The sequence below is a fragment of the Scyliorhinus torazame genome, unplaced genomic scaffold, assembly GCF_047496885.1.
Source record: "Scyliorhinus torazame isolate Kashiwa2021f unplaced genomic scaffold, sScyTor2.1 scaffold_293, whole genome shotgun sequence".
Classification (NCBI taxonomy): Eukaryota; Metazoa; Chordata; class Chondrichthyes; order Carcharhiniformes; family Scyliorhinidae; genus Scyliorhinus; species Scyliorhinus torazame.
Genome location: NW_027308020.1, coordinates 92,415 through 113,141, shown reverse-complemented (window position 1 = coordinate 113,141; position 20,727 = coordinate 92,415). Strand labels below are relative to the sequence as shown.

The window sequence follows — 20,727 nt, the reverse complement described above, 5'->3', positions numbered from 1 at the left end:
TTAGTTTAAACCCCCCCAAAGAGCACTAACAAATCTCCCCCCCAGGATATTTGTGCCCCTCAGGTTCAGATGTAGACCATCCTGTCTGTAGAGGTCCCACCTTCCCCAGAAAGAGCCCCAGTTATCCAGAAATCTGAATCCCTCCCGCCTGCACCATCCCTGCAGCCACGTGTTTAATTGCTCTCTCTCCCTATTCCTCATCTCACTATCACGTGGCACGGGCAACAACCCAGAGATAACAACTCTGGTTTGTTCTAGTTCTGAGCTTCCATCCTAGCTCCCTGAAAGCCTGCCTGACATCCTTGTCTCCTTTCCTACCTATGTCGTTAGTGCCAATGTGGACCACGACTTGGGGCTGCTCCCCCTCCCGCCTAAGGACCCGAAAAACATGATCCGAGACATCACGTACCCTTGCACCTGGGAGGCAACATACCAAACTTGAGTCTCTCACGCTCCCACAAAATCTCCTATCTGTGCCCCTGACTATCGAGTCCCCAATTACTAATGCTCTGCTCACCTGATGGTGAGCACCAGTCAGCACCTCACTTGGCCCAAACAGCAGCGTAGGTTACATATCATCTGGGCCTGATGGTCTATCCACTTTTAAACCCACTGCAACTGCCAACACCTCTTCCTCTCAATGCTAATCTGTTCAATTATATCACAATCCCACGCCCTGCTTTCTATACCTACACCTTCCTTCTCCATCGTGAACACAGATGCAAAATATTTATTTAATACCTCTCCTATGTCTTTTGGCTCCACACACAAGTTGCCACTTTGGTTCTCAATGGACTCTTTCCCTGGTTATCCTCTTGCGCTTAATATACTTAAAAAACATCTTGGGATTTTCCTTTATTTTTCCATGCCCCCTCTTCACTCTCCTAACTTATACATAGATACATAGAAGATAGATGCAGGAGGAGGCCTTTTGGCCCTTCGAGCCTGCTCCGCCATTCATCACAATCATGGCTGATCATCCAACTCAATAGCCTAATCCTGCTTTCTCGACATAGCCTTTGATCCCATTCTCCCCAAGTACTATATCCAGCCGCCTCTTGAATATGTTATAGTTTTAGCATCAAATATTTCCTGTGGTAATGAATTCCACAGGCTCACCATTCTTTGGGTGAACAAATGTCTACTTATCTCGGTCAGAAATGGTTTATACTGACTTCCGGTGGCAGCCATGCGCGGGTAGGTCGCGTTTTCGGCAGCTCCCGCTGCCAACGGACCAAAGGGCCCTTTTAAGGAGTTTTGACGGCCCCTTTTCGGCACAAATCGGCAGGCAAATGGCGCTGGAAGGCTCCCCACTGTAGTTTATGGAGGGGACCAGGAGCAGGACGATCAAACAAACGAGCAATGAGAAGCGGCAAGAACAAGCCCGGGAATAGAAAATGGCGGCCGGCTCGGATCAGGCAGCGTGGGCCCAGTGGTCACGGGAACAGCAGGAGTTCCTTAGAAGTTGCTTTGCTGACCTGAAAACAGAGATGCTGGCTCCAATGAAGGCCTCAATGGAGAAAATGGTTGAGACCCAGAAAATGGAGGAGCAAGCGATCAAGGAGATTGAGAAAAAGGTCTCAGACAATGAGGATGAGATACTGGGCCTGGCCGTCAGGGTGGAGGCGCACGACGCCCTACATAAGAGGTGGCAGGAGAGGCTGGAAGATCTTGAAAACAGGTCCAGGAGGCACAACCTGCGCATTCGGGGCCTACCTGAGAGTGCGGAGGGGTTGAACGCGAGCACATTCGTGACCACGTTACTGGGGACCCTGATGGAGTCAGGAGCATTCCCTCGGCCTCTGGAACTGGGTGGGGTGCACAGAGTCCTTGCAAGGAAGCCCAAAACGAATGAACCGCCGAGGGCCATGGTGATACGGTTCCACCGCTTCTCGGATAAGGAATGAGTCCAGCGATGGGCTAAAAAGGAGCGGAGCAGCAGGTGGGAGAACAGCGTAATCAGCATCTACCAGGACCTGGGAGTAGAACTGGCCAAGAGGCGCGCTGGATTCAACCGGGCTAAGGCGGCCCTCCACAGCAAAGGGGTGAAGTTCGGGCTGCTGCATCCGGCGAGGCTGTGGGTCATGTATCAAGATCGTCACCATTACTTTGATACACCGGACGAGGCGTGGAACTTTATCAAGCAAGAAGAGTTGGACAACCTAAAGGACAGCTACACTGGTACGTTACTATGTCGGGAATGGTAATTGCCGAGTAGCCGGAGGGAGCGACATTATGTTGTTCCCTCTTATTTTTGTTTGTTCCCTGTGTTTTCGGCTTTTGTAGAACTCGGCCACAGAGGGAGGAGAGGGGCTCTACATGTAGGGCTGCTCTCCTGGCAGCCGGAGCCGTTTCTTTTGTGGGGTTGGGTTTGTGCCCGGGCTTGTTGTTTGTTTCGTGGGGAGGGGGGGTGGAAAATGTTCTTTGGGGGCCATTGAAGCAGAAAAGCTGGGCTTTCCACAGGGAGGGAGGGGCCCGAAAAAACAAGGCATCTGAATAATCGGAGACAGAGGCGGGAGCGGCCGGGGTCAGCATGGGTCAGCAGACTCACGGAAGCGTAATGGGGGGAGAGCCAATGCCAAGTGGGTGCTTGACTTGGGGGTTTGGGATCACGGGGCTGCTAGGGGTGGGGGGGGAGATGGGATGCTGCTTTGCTGACAGACAAGGAGCCAACATGGGGGAACAGAGGGAGAGTCGGGGGGGGGGGGCAATCGGAGGGCTCGAGTAAGCGGGACACGCGGGTTCGTGGCTGGCCGAAAAAGGGAGATAGCCCCCCATCCAGGCTGATCACGTGGAATGTGCGGGGCCTGAATGGGCCGGTCAAGAGGGCTCGCATGTTCTCGCACCTAAAGGGGTTAAAGGCAGATGTAGCCATGCTACAGGAGACACACCTAAAACTTGCGGTTTTATGTATCGTGTAGTAACTGTAAACTGGATTTGACTTATGGATTTATTTAATTTGGATGTTGTTTGGGGAAAAGGGAAGTCGCAAGGAATTCATGGATCCTAGATATATTTTGGAACAAGGGGTACATTCTGTATAAACTGTGTGTTTTGTAATTCCTTTACAGAATTGTCTTAAGAGTTTTGTAGTCATGTTAGTGTGTATTGATTTTCTTTAATTTAATAAATATTCTTCAATAATTGTCCCACGACGACTGGGCTGGTTATTCTCACTGGGGCTTCACGTACTTCCTCACACCAGTTCAAAAACAAAGCTATACACCCCCAAAAAAACAGTGCTTCAAGTTGGGATGTACTTACAAATACCATCAGTATGGTTCAGGACACGAGGACATCCATTGTTTTGAGCCCCTGAATCTGCCATAAGCCTCCCTTTTTTCCTTTATCTCTTGACATTTGCAATTATTGAGAACCTTTACGAGAAAATGTTGGCTTTGTACTTTCTCGGTTTCCTTTTTTAAAAATAAATATATAGTACCCAATTCTTATTTTCCAATTAAGGGGCAATTTAGCATGTCCAGATCACCTACCCTGCACATCTTTGGGTTGTGGGGGGGGGACACAGACACAGGAGAATGTGCAAACCCCACACGGACAGTGACCCGGGGCTGGGATCGATCCCAGGTCCTCAGCACCATGAGGCAACAGTGCTAACCACTGCGCCACTGTGCCGCGCCTCTCTATTTTCTTTTTGATTAACATGTGAATGATATGAGAAGACTGAGGAAGGGGCAAAAGTTTAAAAAATACATTCAAAACATTTTTAAAAGATCATCAGATGAGCATTTGGTCTTAAAGATATACTAAAACGGAAGCTGTGGGTAAATCCAGGAATAAGATACATATGAAAGATAATTACCACCTGTTTCACTTACCCTTTACTTTTTTTGCTGATTTCAGAAGACTTACCCTTTTCAAAAATTTCTTTCAGAACCCCTCGTTTTATCAGCTCCTCTCTGCTTTGCCGTGTGGAAATCTTTCTTTCCAGAGCTGAAAGTAACAGAGATGCAATGACTAGAAATAACAATGGTCGCATTTAGATACAGAAACTAGAAATAACATTTTGCAATGAGACAATTAGGGTTAAAATTTGTTCATGTCGATGATTAACCTGCATCCAATGCGCCTGATAAAGGCAGCAAGCAAAGTTCATACTATCCATTCATTTTACATGAATGCAGCATGCAGCCAGTGCTGAGCTCACTGCGGACATGTCTGAACACGGTACGCAATATTGTGAGAAGCTAGCACGGGTGCCAACCTGCGTCTTTTAAAAGCAAGATACATTTTTGCTGGAGCAGCTGCTGGACATCATTCTGGATGTCATGTTGACTTGGGAAAATGATAAAAATGGCACAACTTGATCGAGCATGGGCTTGAAAGTTGTCTGACACAACATTGGGAGTCGTGGTGAGAGTTGGACAGGAGGAAAAAGGTCCTATATCCACAGCGAACCATGGGATCCTTCAGACAAACTCTGAACAGGCACTGTGAGCAGATAGCCGTGTATGTCAACATCAGTGGGATGCAGTGCCAAATTTAAGTTCAATGACTTCACACAAGTGGTCAAGGTCAAACAACACATTCCACAAACAATACCATTAGCCTCAGACACCCTCTGAGTTCACGTCACTTCCTTCAATTCACCTACCAAGATCTCCATCAGCCATGACTCATCACTCACATTCATAGACCTCAACCTTACACTGATCACTGCTCCAAGCTTTACATCCAAATCTCAGAGCTTGCACACATGCCAGCTATTCAACCATGACAGGCAAATTACACAGCGCACCACAAACACAGGCACACTTTCCTTTCTCTTGCAGGATAAGCTGGCTGCAGTAAGTAACTGGCAGGGCACCAGCACATATTTAGATCTTCACCCCAGTGGAGCAGACAGTGATCTCCATCATTTGAGTGGCCATGATGGAAGTGAAATCATTGAAGGTGATGCTATGCATTTTCACACTCCACTGCCCCATTCCACAATCTGTTCCGATTTACGACTCAGATATGGTTTAAGGACGTACCTCTTGCTCTACCCTGTTCCTCTCATTGTAACCCGACCATTGTGCTTTTTCCATTATATATCCAGGAGGAATAAGCTGATGATAAAGAAACACTGTCACATGCTCTGACACTCGCTGTCCCAAGCCTAGATAATGACATAGTATGTACTGTAGAGAGTAGCTTGGAAGTGCAATTTGTAATTATACATTGAACACGAGTGGCCTGCAGCCAGGGCAAGGAGCAAGGGTAGTGTGGATGCCAGATTGTTGGAGGATGTGTTTGCATGTGAGAACTTTTGCAGAGGACTCAGATGAGAACTTTGATGGGGAGGCATACAGAAAAAGACTGACCATTATGCAATTTGTGGTGGCCAATGCCTCACATTCCATTGCAGTGCAAGAAGCCAGGCAATAACTAAGTGTTATGGTGGAAACTCAGACTCAGACAGAAGCCATACAAAGCTCACCTTACTGGCATACAAGCTCAGACTATTATCCCGGCTACAAGACCCAGTGTTCAAAGTTCAAAGGTGCTTGCAGAGTCTCACAGCAGTCGAGCAATTTCTGCTCGACTGCTAGCATTGCATAGCACCGGACATTGCACAAGCGACAATGGCTCTGTGGAGCAGGAACCTTCAATCCTCTCTTAGAGGATGACAGCAATGCATCGTCCCATCACTGCAACTCCACCTTTCTGTTGTCAGTCAGCCCAGAATGTCGCCACACATGAGAGGTGGTGCAATCCAAAGCCAGGCCTGAGGTTAGAGCTACACCTGGTCAGCTTGTAAGGCAATTTACACTTCCTTCCTGAAATCCAGCACTTTTCCATCAGCTATCTTGTAGCCACCATTTCGGTATATGAGGACTGGGAATAACAGATGGGAAAGAGGTACTGAGGATATACACAAATGCGATTGGTTTACTTTAGTATGGAATACTGGGCAGTTTGTTAGATAAGGCTGCTTTAGAGTATTTGAGTATTTGTTTAGTGGCGTCTGTTATTTTACCATTTTTGCCAAGGGTCTGGAGCAGGGGGATGGTGAGGTGTGGGCAGTTGGTGGATGGGAACTGGGTTATAATGGCACCACATTTTGATGAGCCAATCACAGACAGCTTGGCTAGAAAGGGGAAATGTTAATTGCTTCTTCTCTTCCTTTTCTTCCTCATTCCACTGGGTGGCAAGGTGGCAGAGTGGTTAGCACTGCTGTCGCACAGCACCAGGGACCTTTTGTGTTCTGCTTCTTCACGTAGCATAAGCTGCTTCCTTGATGTACACTCTGACAAAGGAAGGTTCAGACTTGGAGATAGATTTAACACATTTATTGAACAGTTAACAATTCTCCTACTTGGATTCGACTCTACTGCTAATCTACTATTGTAACTCGATCTAACAAACCAGTCTACTTTAATCCATGCGGTGGGTGTGATGCTTCCCTGATCTGCCCGTGTCTCTGAGTGTCGACTATTGAAAGAGAAAGAGCATGTGTGCCCTGTCCTTTTATATGGGTAGCCCCCTTGTGGTAGTGTCACCTCTGCGTGTGTCTTGACTGCCATTGGTCGTGTCCTATCTTACTGACCTATTGGTTGAATGTCAGTGCGTCATGATGTCTCTTGTGCTCCCTCTAGTGTTTATTTAGTCTAAGTGTATTTACATTAACCCCTTGTGTATTTACAGTGTCCTAGTGTATCTACATTAACCCCTTGTGTATTTACAGTAATGCATATCACCACAGGACCACGGTTCAATTCCGGCCTTGGGTGACTGTGTGGAGTTTGTACATTCTCCCCGTGTCTGCATGGGTTTCCTCCCACAGCCCAAAGATGTGAAGGTTAGGCAGATTGGCCATGCTAACTTGCCTGATAGTGTCCAGGGATGTGCTGGTTAGCTGGGGTTATGGGATTTCAGGGATAGTGGGCCTAGGTAGGGTGTGTTGTGTTAAGCACACTGAGATAACACAGGCTGCAACTGGATGCAGCTTTAACTGAAAGATACTCCAGACCATGAAGTTAGTTCAATCTGATTTATTGAACGTGTCACACAGTTAGCACAGTTCTCTGTGAGTTCGACTCTCTGCTAACCTAAGTGTGATTACTCTGTCTGACTGAAGGAGACTAGCTCTTAGCCACGTGTTGGAGGTGTTATGTGATATATACACCCTGACTCACTCTGTAGATGTCCCCATTGGAAAGAGGCAGCAGTGGAAAGAGGCGGAGTGTGAGTGCCTCGTGCCTTTTACAGTGGGAAACCACCCCCAAGTGTTCTGCCTGCTGATTGGTTATGTCCTGTTCTCTGTGTTCATTCGCTGCCTGTCTGTATCTCATTATGTGCATGTCTGCATATCATGACAGGGTGCTCTTTCAGAGGGTCGGTGCAGACCAGATGGGCCGAAACGCCTCCTTCTGCACTGTAGCAATTGTATGGTTCTGTTCAGGTACTTGCCAGAGACGTGGTGGCACGTACTTGCAGGTACTTGCCAGAGACTGTGTCCTCCTAATGTTGAGATTCTGCAGGATACAGCAGGATACAGCAGACAATGATAAATCATAACACATGCTCTGCAGAGGCCTGATTAAAAAGCTGCAACTGATGCGAGATTGAGAAAATAAACTGGCTGGAACGCATTCAGTGCAGATGTCCCATATTTGAGATCTTTGTCCACTCACACACTTATGCTGCCTGATGTCCTTATGAGATGTCAGTAAGGAGACAGAGCACTTACCCAGACAACACACACTAGATCATTAAGAGTGTTTCAGTGCTGGAACACCTCAGGCACTGACCTCAGCTGCAACCACTGTCCAGAAGACGGTGGTCAGATTGGAGGGCCTCCTACTGCCCTGGGAAAGCAGCACATCCCCCTTTCCTGGACTGCCTGGAGGAGAATCTGCAGGGAAGACCACTGAACTGTGGGGTACAGGTTGCTGCCTTCTCTCAGATATGTTTGTTGATGCAGAATCTGGGACTCCTGGCCTGGAGTTAATGAATGATTGTATGGGTTTCCATTCAATATGACGCCCGGACTGTCAATCCCTTGAGGTAATGTTGGGGATAGCGACTTCATTCCCATCCCCACGCCTGCCACCAAATTTAGACTTCAGAGCAGAAGACTCCAGCCCATATCAACATAGCTGGCACAAGGTTGTGAGCAGAAATGCTATCATTATGAATGAGGACATCAGATTTGTGCACCATGGAGCCTCTGCCATTTTCCTGTCCTAGTGATCTGTTTGAAGTCCGATTGATAGATTACAATTATCATGTGAGAGTACCTTTAAGAAATGGATGTTTAAGCAATGTACCTTGAAGGAATGGAGTTGATCATATTACTGAAGTAATGTCACAGGGGGGGAGCTGAGCTCACTTCTGATTTGGTTTCAGTTTGAAAAAGTAGCTTGGGTGTGTCTGTGTGTTTCCAGAGAGCTGCAGGAATAAAAGCAAGGTGCTGGAGCTGAAGTCAACCAAGCTGATATATCTCTGCCATCCAACAGAAAATATATATTAACTGTGACCTGGTGTGTTACTGTTTTGAAGGTTTGAAGCCTTTTGGGTGTTTGAAGGAACATTTTGAGGGATTAATTAGCATTATATTATTTTCAGGGTTATCTGTGAAATAAGGGGTGCTAAGGGATCCAATGTTTATTGAAAAGGTTAAGTTGAGTTCATGGAATAAACATTGTTTTGTGTTAAAAACCACGTGTCCATAATTGTAATATCACACCTGGGGAACAAGCCGTGTACTTCAAAAGCAACAATCCATTAAAGGGGGAGGTTGGTCGAACTCCATGATACATTTGGGGGTTCTGAAAATGGCCCGCCCATAACAATTGGGGGCTCGAGGGGGATAAAAGTCTATCTATTGGATTGGCTTTTGTGAACTTAAAGACAGTGAAGGTTTGTTGCTTTTCCGGTGTGGTATTTTAGTTTAAGTGGGGAGAGTGTTGTGAACAATGGCTCTTTCGGAGGCTCAGATGTTTTTGGGGTTGGACGCGGTAACACGTGATACCTTACGGACAGAGAGTAAAAACAGACTGTTAGGTTTCGCAAAAGCATTGCAGTTAACACTGCCTAGCAAAATACGAAAAGATGAGGTACTTAACGCGGTATCTGCGCATTTACGTTTGCCTGCGATACATTCTGACTCATTAGATATGGCAAAGCTCCAGTTGCAGATAAAGCAATTTGAACATGAAAAAGAATTAAAGCAACTTGAACATGAAAAAGAATTAAAGCAACTTGAACATGAAAAATAATTAAAACGGCTTGAATATGCAATGAAAGAAAAAGAGATAGAGATAGAGAGAAAAAAGAAAAGAGAGTTTGAACTTCGGAAAATAGCTGTGAAGTAAGGGGTGTTAAGGGATCCAATGTTTATTTAAAAGGTTAAGTTGTGTTTGTGGAATAAACATTGTTTTGTGTTAAAAACCACGTGTCCATAATTGTAATATCACACCTGGGGAACAAGCCGTGTGCTTCAAAAGCAACAATCCATTAAAGGGGGAGGTTGGTTGAACTCCATGATACATTTTGGGGTTCTGAAAATTCCTCACCCATAACACAATGACACCCTGGAACCCTCGTTGATCATTGGCTTCCAATATAACACTCCGATGTTGAGCAACTGCTGACTGTGCTGCAACAGAAACTCAGGCATTGGCCATTAGATGCTGCACAATGTTTGTTCCCATAGCTGTGTTCATGGAGTTGGCAAACAGTTCCACACTGAAAAGCATGGACTCCAAGCTCTGCAATAAGCCATGTGTCAAGTTTATGCCGGACTCCTCCATGGTATCTAACACTGCAGGCTTCCATACAGGTTCCTTAACGCACCAAGCATTTTATTGTGTTGGCCCATAGAATTGTTGATTTGAACTGAACTAGTGTGCGAGCCTGACAGGCTGGGCTATCCTTGCCTTGCCCTGGCTACAGTACACTTGCTCCCAATGTCTCACCACATGCAGATCCAACCTCTTAATCTATCCTTTAAATATATGTACTTTCAATCTTGTGAGCTGGTGGATGTGAGAGATTGAATTATGGTGTGTCTTTATTTTCACTGCCATCTTGCTGTTCCACTAACTTGAAATTTGCAGTCCTTGGGTATCTGAAAATGAAATTGGCTGTGGTGAAGGGAAAGGAGAAAGTAAGAAGTTTGACAAAGTACCACATGGCAGATTGGTCAAGAAAGTGAAAGCCAATGGGATACAGGGCAATTGTGACAAACTTGATAAAAAGTTGGCTCAGTAAGAGGAAACAAAGAGTCATGGTCGATGGCTACCCTTGCAATTGAAAAGGTGTTTGAAGTAGTGTTCCACAGGACTGTTATATATTAACAATTTGGATATTGTCATGTGAGAGTACCTTTAAGAAATGGGTGTTTAAGAAAAGTACCTTTAAGAAATGGGTGTTTATCAGTGATGTCAGAGTGTGGGTGGAGCTAGGCTGTCTGTCAGCTTTTTACTTTTGTTTTAGGCTGTTTGCTGCATGATGTGTTTTAGTTTAGTTTTCAGAGCTGGATAGCTGCAGTCACAGCCAGAAGGTGTATTAGTATCTCTATCTGTAATCTAAAGACTGTAAATCGATCCTTTGGTGATTTAAAACTAATAATTGCTCTCAATAGTGATTTTAAACCTGATCTTTGTGTTTTAAAGGTATTTTAAAAAAAAAAGTTTTATGGATGTTAAAAGGAAATCTTAAAGGATTACTTAGTGTTGTATTATTTGGCGGTTGCATTTGAATTGATGGTTGCTAAGAGGTTCACTGCATGTTTTAAAAATGTTAACTTGAGTTAATAGAATAAACATTGTTTTGCTTAAAGAAATATTTTTCAATTTCTGCTGTACCACACCTCCCCATACCACAATCTATTAAAAGTTGTGGGTCAAATGAACTCCATGGTACACTTTGGGGTTCTCTAAACCCTGGCCCGTAACAATACGCACATGGAGAACACGATTGGCAAATTTGCAGACGACACAAAGATTGGCCGAGTGGTGGACAGTGTAGAGGACAGCTATAATCTTCAAAACGAAAGAGATGGATTGGTGGAGTGGGCGATAAAGTGGCAGATGGAATTTAACACAGAGAAGTGTGAAGTCATGCATTTAGGGAGGTATAACAGTTGTAGGGAGTACACAATAAATGGGAATATACTAAGAGGGATAGATGAAGTGGGAGTTATTGGTGTACAAGTACACAGGTTCCTAAAGGCAGCAGTTCAAGTAGATAAGGTTGTAAAGAAAGCATATGGAATGCTCTCCTTCAATGGCAGAAGTATAGAATATAAAAGTAAGGATATAATGTTGGAATTGTATAAAACACTAGTGAGGCCTCAACTGGACTACTGTGTGCAGTTTTGGTCACCACATTACAGGAAGGACATTATTGCTCTGGAGAGAGTGCAGAGGAGGTTTACAAGAATGTTGCTAGGGTTGGAAAGTGTAGCCACGAGGAGAGAGTGGATAGGTTGGGGTTATTTTCCTTTGAACAAAGAAGAAGGCCGAGGGGTGACTTAATTGAGGTGTGCAAAATTATGAAGGGAAGAGATAAAATTCTTTCCCTCAGTGGAGAATTCTAGAACCTGGGGATATAGATTAAAGATAAGTGGCAGAAGGTGTAGAGTGGACATGAGGAAGAACTTTTTTACGCAGAGGGTAGTGGGAGTCTGGAATTCGCTGCCCGAGTTGGCGGTGGAAGCAGAGACCCTAAACTCTTTTAAAAAGTACCTGGATCTGCACCTTAAGTACTGTAAGGTGCAGGGCTAGGGACCAGGTGCAGGAAGGTGGAATCATAAAGGTCACCTGGGTGTCCTCAGGTAGGCATGGACAAGATAGGCTGAATGGCCTCCTCCTTCTGTGTAACTTTTCTATGATCCTGTACTATGATTCGAAGTTCATGCTTATACTATTTGCAGCTTCTGAAGCAGAAGAGATTTAGAGATGAGGCAGGTGTGTGACGGAGGATTGGGTATGAGAATACTGTAATTGGCAATGACTTTAGTCCCACTGTTGGCCATGGCCTCAGCAATTACAGTCAATTAGTGTCAATGTCCTGCCTACAGCTTCCTCTTTACATTTCTCAAGAAGAATACGGGCCGCTGGAGACAGTATGTTTGCAAAGAACAAAATGGACCCTGGACTCCTCTATTAAACAGCTCAAGATTCCAGACCTGGGAAAATAACATTCTTTGTTCAACACCCAGGAGAAGTGGGAGGCATTTCACATGACATTACCAAGCTTCTGGAACCTTTAATATTGCCGTGTGGTATAGAGTTTTATCGTCAGTCACTGTTTGACCTCAACTAACTACTTGAACAATGTAAAATAACATTATGGTGGAGGTGGGCACATCCCAACTTGCCAGCAGGTGGGCGGGGCCACTACCATAGGCCACAGTGTCTAATTTTGGCATCACATTTTAGGAAGAATCAGAAGGCTTTAGAGAAGGTGTAGAAAAGATTTATGAGAATGGTTCCATGCATTAAGGACTTCAGTTACATGGACAGATTAGAAAAGCTGCTGTTGCTCCGACAGATTGAGTGGAATCTGATAGAGATGTTCAAAACCATGGCAGGTATGGATAGAGTAGATAGGCAGAAATTGTACGGAGAGGCAAGAACCCCCAACACCGATATAAGTTGATTGGCAAAAGAACCAACAGCAAAATGAGGAAAATCTCACATTTGCAGTGAGTGGTTCAAATCTGGAAAGCACTGCTTGTGAGTGTGGCTGAGGTAGATACAATCAGGACTTCCAAAAAGAGACTTGATTAATGAAGAGAAAGGTTTGCAGGGCTAAGGGGAAAGGGTGGGGTAGTGGGGCTAACTGAGTTGCTCTCGATGAGGGCCAGCACAGCCAAGGCAGGCTTAATAGTTTTCCTCTGGGCCATGACTATTTCATGATTCCTACATACTTTTTATATTCAGCTTAGTGCTCTATTGTATTTTTAACCGTTCAATTACATAAATGACCAGGAAGCCAGAAGTAGAAATAACAACAGGATTTATTTTACTTAACATAAAGTCTGCCTGCGGCAGTAATGATCTGCAATCATAGTCCCCGTTCAACCAACCAATTCCTTGCTCGAGCCTGCTTTTATGCTCAATCTTATGCCCAGCTCGGTGGCCTCCACCCACTACCGGGGAAGAATACGTTCCACGAACCCCACAGGGAGATCAATTATGGTTTTCCCGTGGGCCTCATGAGGGGGGGGGGGGGGGACACAACATCTCCCCATGCCCCCCCCACCCCCAAGTTCAAAGGTTCCCCCTCTGCAACCATCTGAGGAGGCCTTTTGAGTTACTTTGTACAAGCTATGATTCTGCTTGCTGTGGGTCTGAATCGGGTGGCATGCAACGGTTGGTAGCCCACCTTTTTCCAGACAATCTCCGGCAAGCTATAGCCGGGATCTCGGTCCTGGACACACCATTATCCATCTACGGGGACGCCGTGCTGTCCATTTCGAAGCCAGAGTCGTCTTTATCCTGGTGGTCCAGGCATTAGATGCACGCTCTGGCAGCGTGGTTCCTGGCTAGGTCAGACATCCTCTAGAGCGGGCTGACACTTCTTTAGGTGGTCCACGTGCTTACGTAGGGTCTTCCCTTGAACCCTAACCTTGTATATGGCAGATCATGTTTTTTACACTGTGACCCCTGGAAGCCAGAGTGCACAATTTCTGAAATTGCTGATATAAACCGTGGCTCCCGGTTGCAAATTTCACCCTGCCATCCTGTGGCCATAATACGGTTGCTGCGAGTCCTGCTGTTGCTCTACTTTCCTGTCCAGATTTGAGAAAGTCAGGCTTAATCAGGTTCTGAGGAGTCAGCCCATCAGCAGCTCCATGGCCCATCAGGGTACCACTCCTGCTGTAACACATGGTGTAGTCCTATAGTTAAAAAGTAATCTTGCCAGTCGTGAGGCCAGGGAACCCACAGTCTGCTTCCGCATGTCTCTGTTAAATGTCTGAACCACCCGTTTGGCCAGGCCGTTAGATGATGGATGATACGGGCAGTTTGGATGTGTCGGATTCCTTTCATCCGTGCAAACATCGAAAATTCTTCCCTTAGAACATCGAACATAGAACGATACAGCGCAGTACAGGCCCTTCGGCCCACGATGTTGCACCGAAACAAAAGCCATCTAACCTACACTATGCCATTATCATCCATATGTTTATCCAATAAACTTTTAAATGCCCTCAATGTTGGCGAGTTCACTACTGTTGCAGGTAGGGCATTCCACGGCCTCACTACTCTTTGCGTAAAGGACCTACCTCTGACTTCTGCCCTATATCTATTACCCCTCAGTTTAAAGCTATGTCCCCTCATGCCAGCCATTTCCATCCGCGGGAGAAGGCTCTCACTGTCCACCCTATCTAACCCCCTGATCATTTTGTATGCCTCTATTAAGTCTCCTCTTAACCTTCTTCTCTCCAACGAAAACAACCTCAAGTCCATCAGCCTTTCCTCATAAGATTTTCCCTCCATACCAGGCAACATCCTGGTAAATCTCCTCTGCACCCGCTCCAAAGCCTCCACGTCCTTCCTATAATGCGGTGACCAGAACTGTACGCAATACTCCAAATGCGGCCGAACCAGGGTTTTGTACAGCTGCAACATGACCTCCTGACTCCGGAACTCAATCCCTCTACCAATAAAGGCCAACACTCCATAGGCCTTCTTCACAACCCTATCAACCTGGGTGGCAACTTTCAGGGATCCATGTACATGGACACCTAGATCCCTCTGCTCATCCACACTTCCAAGAACTTTACCATTAGCCAAATATTCTGCATTCCTGTTATTCCTTCCAAAGTGAATCACCTCACACTTCTCTACATTAAACTCCATTTGCCACCTCTCAGCCCAGCTCTGCAGCTTATCTATATCCCTCTGTAACCTGCTACATCCTTCCACACTGTCGACAACACCAACGACTTTAGTATCGTCTGCAAATTTACTCACCCACCCTTCTGCGCCTTCCTCTAGGTCATTGATAAAAATGACAAACAGCAACGGCCCCAGAACAGATCCTTGTGGTACGCCACTTGTAACTGAACTCCATTCTGAACATTTCCCATCAACCACCACCCTCTGTCTTCTTTCAGCTAGCCAATTTCTGATCCACATCTCTAAATCACCCTCAATCCCCAGCCTCCGTATTTTCTGCAATAGCCTACCGTGGGGAACCTTATCAAACGCTTTACTGAAATCCATATACACCACATCAACTGCTCTACCCTCGTCTACCTGTTCAGTCACCTTCTCAAAGAACTCGATTAGGTTTGTGAGGCATGACCTACCCTTCACAAAGCCATGCTGACTATCCCTGATCATATTATTCCTATCTAGATGATTATAAATCTTGTCTCTTATAATCCCCTCCAAGACTTTACCCACTACAGACGTGAGGCTCACCGGTCTATAGTTGCCGGGGTTGTCTCTGCTCCCCTTTTTGAACAAAGGGACCACATTTGCTATCCTCCAGTCCTCTGGCACTATTCCTGTAGCCAATGATGACATAAAAATAAAAGCCAAAGGTCCAGCAATCTCTTCCCTGGCCTCCCAGAGAATCCTAGGATAAATCCCATCAGGCCCTGGGGACTTATCTATTTTCAGCCTGTCCAGAATTGCCAACACCTCTTCCCTACGTACCTCAATGCCATCTATTCTAATAGCCTGGGTCTCAGCATTCTCCTCCACAACATTATCTTTTTCCTGAGTGAATACTGACGAAAAATATTCATTTAGTATCTCGCCTATCTCTTCAGACTCCACACACAACTTCCCATCCCTGTCCTTGACTGGTTCTACTCTTTCCCTAGTCATTCGCTTATTCCTGACATACCTATAGAAAGCTTTTGGGTTTTCCTTGATCCTACCTGCCAAATACTTCTCAAATCCCCTCCTTGCTCGTCTTAGCTCTCTCTTTAGATCCTTCCTCGCGACCTTGTAACTATCCATCGCCCCAACTGAAACTTCACACAGGCCTCCTTCTTCGTCTTAACAAGAGATTACACTTCTTTGGTAAACCACGGTTCCCTCGCTCTACGCCTTCCTCCCTGCCTGACCGGTACCTACTTATCAAGAACACGCAGTAGCTGATCCTTGAACAAGCTCCACTTATCCAGTGTGCCCAACACTTGCAGCCTACTTCTCCACCCTATCCCCCCCAAGTCACGTCTAATGGCATCATAATTGCCCTTCCCCCAGCTATACCTCTAGCCCTGCGGTGTATACTTATCCCTTTCCATCATTAACATAAACGTCACCGAATTGTGGTCACTGTCCCCAAAGTGCTCTCCTACCTCCAAATCCAACACCTGGCCTGGTTCATTACCCAAAACCAAATCCAACGTAGCCTCGCCTCTTGTTGGCCTGTCAACATATTGTGTCAGGAAACCCTCCTGCACACACTGTACAAAAAACGACCCTCTAATGTACTCAAACTATATCTTTTCCAGTCAATATTTTGAAAGTTAAAGTCTCCCATAATAACTACCCTGTTACTTTCGCTCTTACCCAGGATCATCCTCGCCATCCTGTCCTCTACATCCCTAGAACTATTTGGAGGCCTATAGAAAACTCCCAACAGGGTGACCTCTCCTTTCCTGTTTCTAATCTCAGCCCATACTACCTCGGAAGAAGAGTCCCCATCTAGCATCCTCTCCGCCACCGTAATACTGCTCTTGACTAGCAGCGCCACACTTCCCCCTCTTTTGCCTCCTTCTCTGAGCTTACTAAAACACCTAAACCCTGGAACCTGCTACATCCATTCCTGTCCCTGCTCTATCCATGTCTCCGAAATGGCCACAACATTGAAGTCCCAGGTACCAACCCATACTGCCAGTTCCCCTGCCTTATTTCGTATACTCCTGGCATTGAAGTAGACACACTTCAAACCACCTACCTGAACACTGGCCCCTTCCTGCGACGTCAAATCTGTGCTCCTGACCTCTATACTCTCATTCTCCCTTACCCTAAAACTACAATCCAGGTTCCCATGCCCCTTGTGTCCCATTGTCAGTAACCTGGATATCAGGGATCCCGTGAGTGTTGAATGAGCATGTCAGTTTCTGACTGTTGACCTTTGATGTGTTAGAGGCCATCTTATAGATGCCGAGCCATTTGGAATGGGTATCCACAAGGATAATAAATATGAACCCATAAAAAGGCCTGGCAAAATCAGCATGCAGTCTTACCCAGTGATGCCCTGGTCATTCCCAGGGACGGAGGGAGGCCACAGGTGGGAGAATTTGGTGGTCCTCACACACTAGGCAACTATGCATGACTTGCTTGATGTCCCTTCTCGGGTCACCAGATATTAACTTTGAGGCTCCCGGGTAACCATTGTGCAAGTCCTTCAGGATCAATTCCTGCTCTGGCAGTGGGACGACCACGTGTGCTCCCCACAGGAGGATGCAGTTTAGCTGCATCATGTTATCTTCCTCTGGTGGGGCCATGTGTGATGTCCTGGCTCGCAGTGACCTCATCGTCTGCTCTCTCTGCCGATTCTGGCTGCCCGACTCTGACGTGTTCTATGCCCACATGCCTGGAAATGCTGTCGGATTTCCCCTTCATCGTCACGGGAAGTATCCTGCTGGTCTGTAGCGGCCCCGATTGCAGTATTGTACCTTTGATTGTCGCTTTGGAGGTGACCTGGTCATTTGAGCACTACCCTGGGATGTCACAAAAGTCCGATATGGAGGTAATGAAACATAATGGACCCCATTGTCCATGGACACTGGCAGTTCTTTGCGAAAGTCAGGCTTAATCAGGTTCTGAGGAGTCAGCCCGTCAGCAGCTCCATGGCCCATCAGGGTGCCACTCCTGCTGTAACACATGGTGTAGTCCTATAGTTAAAAAGTAATCTTGCCAGTCGTGAGGCCAGGGAACTCCCTTCTCCCTTCTCTGCATTTTCACTTGACAGCGCTAATTCAGTGGTCCGCTTTAAATCCAATGTGGGCTACTCCAACAGCTTCCTTTGCATGGCCACATTGTTGTTTCACCATTTCAGATAGGGATGGCCCAACTTTCAGGGCTCCACCTGGGGCAGGTCAAGAAATCAGTTACCGACTCCCCCGGAGTTCGTACAGCCATGTTGAACCGGTACCATTGCATTATAACCATAATGGTCAGACACCAGTACAACTAACTCATCGGATGACTTGGAATCCGGAGCAGCTGGTTGATAAGGCTCTTTATAATCCCAAATGTCGGGCCCCACATGCTGTTGGGAGGAATACCTTCTCCCAAAATGCCTGGGAGTGTGGTAGAAACAGGTTGCATCACATCCTTTAAAAAGTACCTGGATGACCACTTGGCATGTCATAACATTTAAGGCAATGGACCAAGTGCTGGCAAATGGAATTAGGTAGGCAGGTAGGTTGTTTTTCATGCGACTTTGCAGACTCCATGGGCCGAAGGGCTTCTTCTGTGCTGTATTATTCTGTGATTCTGAGAAAAATATTTTCAAGAAAGAAGATGCAGATTGTGTGATCATGGATTACTTGCTTCTACCTCACCCCACATCCCTCACGTTACGCTCCTCTCCTTTTAATTCTCTGCCTACAGACATCCAAGTACTGCTGATAGCCCAGCCTCAGGACAACCTCTGTGGAAAGGAAACAGCAAAATCATACCACTGATGAAGAAGTACTACCACTTGATTTCACACAGTAAATTTAATATTTTGCAAATGGTAGAGTTGGAACCAGCATATGATGCATCACTCAGCACAATTGAGCTGCATCCAGGGATAAAGAATTGTTTGCATGTCAGCTCACTGGAAAAAAAGAGGTCATACATGATTTCTGCTAGAGTGGGCTCTGATATGAATGTCATGAGAATGCCGATAATGATGCAGACCGAGATGTTTGGTGTGTTGGAAGGCCTGTCACGTAGCCTGTTGTCACTGACCATGGGATATCTGTTTTCAACGTGACTGAGAGCATCATGCAGAGCAGGGAGCCATTGCTTTTGAACATGAAATGCTGATCCATTACAACACTTGTGGACCCAGAGTGGGGCAGAGTCTGGTGGCTGCTGTATCAGCTACCCCTGCAGCATGGGCAGCAGCCACCCAATGTCTCAGTGCTTGTTGTCGTGCAGTTCAGACTGCTGCCATTGTGGCTGTAGATACCAGTACTTAAAGGGGCATGTGGGCTCTCGCAGCAGTTCAGCAAGTAATCCTCCAGCATACTTCCACCACTGCCACTCTGCCAAAAGCTTCACTGGTCCTTTTCAGCCAAGCAACCCACTGCCACTCTGCCAGAAGCTTCACTGGTCCTTTTCAGCCAAGCAACCCACTGCCACTCTGCCAGAAGCTTCACTGGTCCTTTTCAGCCAAGCAACCCAGAATGCTGCCATCCATGTGGAGGTGCCACAATCAAAGACTTGCCCTCAAATTCTAGAGCTGCTTCAGGATATCCTTCAAAGTCATCTGCCGTCTCCCCCAGTGACAGTCAGTCGCCTTTCATCAGCAATAAGAGAATGTACAAGAGTAAATTGTTCAACAATGTCTATTCAATTGGATGTGTTATTGGATAAAGATGTCATGGACATTTGTTCTGGTGTCTTTTATTGCAGGATCTTAGTCATGAGGACACATGGTGGAGCATCTCAGATGGATGAGAGGATGGGGAACATGGTGGTGAAAGAAAAATCACCTCAGGGAAGTAGAGTCTGAGTAAGAGTTCTGGGACAGCCAGAACAGGGAGGTCCAAGATGTCACGTCCTCCTGAGGTGACCTCCAGAGCCTGGTGACACCCTCATGATATCAATGTTGTGGAAGACACAGCAGATTCTCACAAACATTGATAAAGCCTCTGGAGAGCGCAGTAGTTCGCCCCCGAGTGGTCTAGGCATCAGAACCATTGCTTAAACATGATCGGTCTGGTGGAAGCTTGAGTTATTTTGTACCAATGTTGTTTATGGATGGTGGAAGGGGTTCACCAACCATGTATAAAGAGGATATCCCTCATCTCCTGATTCTTCCTGACGACCCAAAGCCAGCAGTAATGACAAACTGCCTCAAGGTGAAGGCAATCTAACTGCAGCCAGAATAGCTGGAATTCACCGATATGATGGGGTCTGCATGGTTAACATCAATTGCATATCTTCCTGTTGACAAGGGGATGTGCAGAGCCACGTGTACGCAGTGAATGATTCCCTGTTGTAAGAAATGGGAGTCAAATGGCCTTATTAAATAATAAGAAATTAATTGAATGGCACAGGAATAGCTTTCTCTCTCACCCTTTCTAATTAATTTATTCCTTCAGCAGGTTGCCAGAATTAACACAAACACAGAATAGCTTGGTCAAGATGTGAAATTTTCACAATAGCCTAGTCAAGCACTGAGAATTGAAAGAGGCCTTTATGTCAATCTAATATGAGATTTGGAGAAGGAATGTTCTCGGAGATAGATCCATGCTAGCTTTGGCTTAACACCTCAGCCAGCTTGAGAGGCAAGGGCAGAAGAACATCTGTGACCGATAGGACAGGCAGGTCACTAGTAACATCTTACAGTTCAAAAGATGCACTGGTTGCTAGGTTTTGGCAGCAGTCGGCCCCGAGGTGCGCTTGTACTGTGGTCGACCCCACTGTGGGGCCAGGGGGTTAGGAGAGGGCCGAAAACAGGGCCTTTCCACATGTTCAATCACTGCTCGTCACAGAAAGTGATGTGATGGTGGTGGAAAGTTCACCCGGGAGCTTTGACGAATTGTGTTTTATAAAAGAACGTGAGAAATGTAAATTG

General features: G+C 46.2%; 1 protein-coding gene across 1 annotated transcript in view; it reads right to left on the bottom strand.

The window, feature by feature from the left end:
- The window catches only part of LOC140406134 (phosphatase and actin regulator 1), a 189,420-nt gene that overhangs the window by 90,285 nt on the left and 78,408 nt on the right, over positions 1 to 20,727 (bottom strand). Inside the window, exon 2 of the mRNA XM_072494277.1 lies at positions 3,874 to 3,954. Within this exon, the coding sequence (XP_072350378.1) occupies positions 3,874 to 3,954 (81 nt within the window). The remainder of the gene's footprint in view (positions 1 to 3,873; positions 3,955 to 20,727) is intronic.